The sequence below is a fragment of the Corvus brachyrhynchos genome, unplaced genomic scaffold, assembly GCF_000691975.1.
Source record: "Corvus brachyrhynchos isolate BGI_N302 unplaced genomic scaffold, ASM69197v1 scaffold5, whole genome shotgun sequence".
NCBI lineage: Eukaryota > Metazoa > Chordata > Aves > Passeriformes > Corvidae > Corvus > Corvus brachyrhynchos.
In genome coordinates, this window is record NW_008238321.1 from 6,253,409 (window position 1) to 6,253,742 (window position 334).

Sequence of the window (334 nt, forward strand, 5' to 3'; positions counted from 1 at the left end):
CCTGTTCCCAGCCCCCCAAACCCATCCCTCTGGCCTCAATACCCTCTGACCCAGCTCAGCTCAGCCTCAGCCGCCCCCGCATCCATCCCAGTCCCCCAAACCCATCCCAGTCTCAGCCTCCCTGACCCAACCTGTCTGTCCCAGTCTCGCTGGCCCAGGCTGCCCTCAGCACCCTGACTTGGGCAGAGCCTCACCCCCAGAAATTCCCAGTGAATTCCCAGTGACACCCCCCTCTCTCTCTCTCTCTTTCTCTCTCTCTCTCTGTCTCCTGCAGTTCCCAGGATTTGATGACCTGTACTGCAAGTTCTGCTTCGTCTATGGCCAGGACTGGGTC

General features: G+C 60.2%; 1 protein-coding gene across 1 annotated transcript in view; it reads left to right on the forward strand.

Annotated features, from left to right (window-relative positions):
* The first annotated feature begins 252 nt into the window (after positions 1-252).
* The window catches only part of LOC103615551 (B9 domain-containing protein 1), a 2,658-nt gene continuing 2,576 nt past the window's right edge, over positions 253-334 (forward strand). The window contains exon 1 of the mRNA XM_017734049.1: positions 253-333. Coding sequence (XP_017589538.1) covers positions 288-333 — 46 coding nt within the window. The 5' untranslated portion in view covers positions 253-287. The remainder of the gene's footprint in view (position 334) is intronic.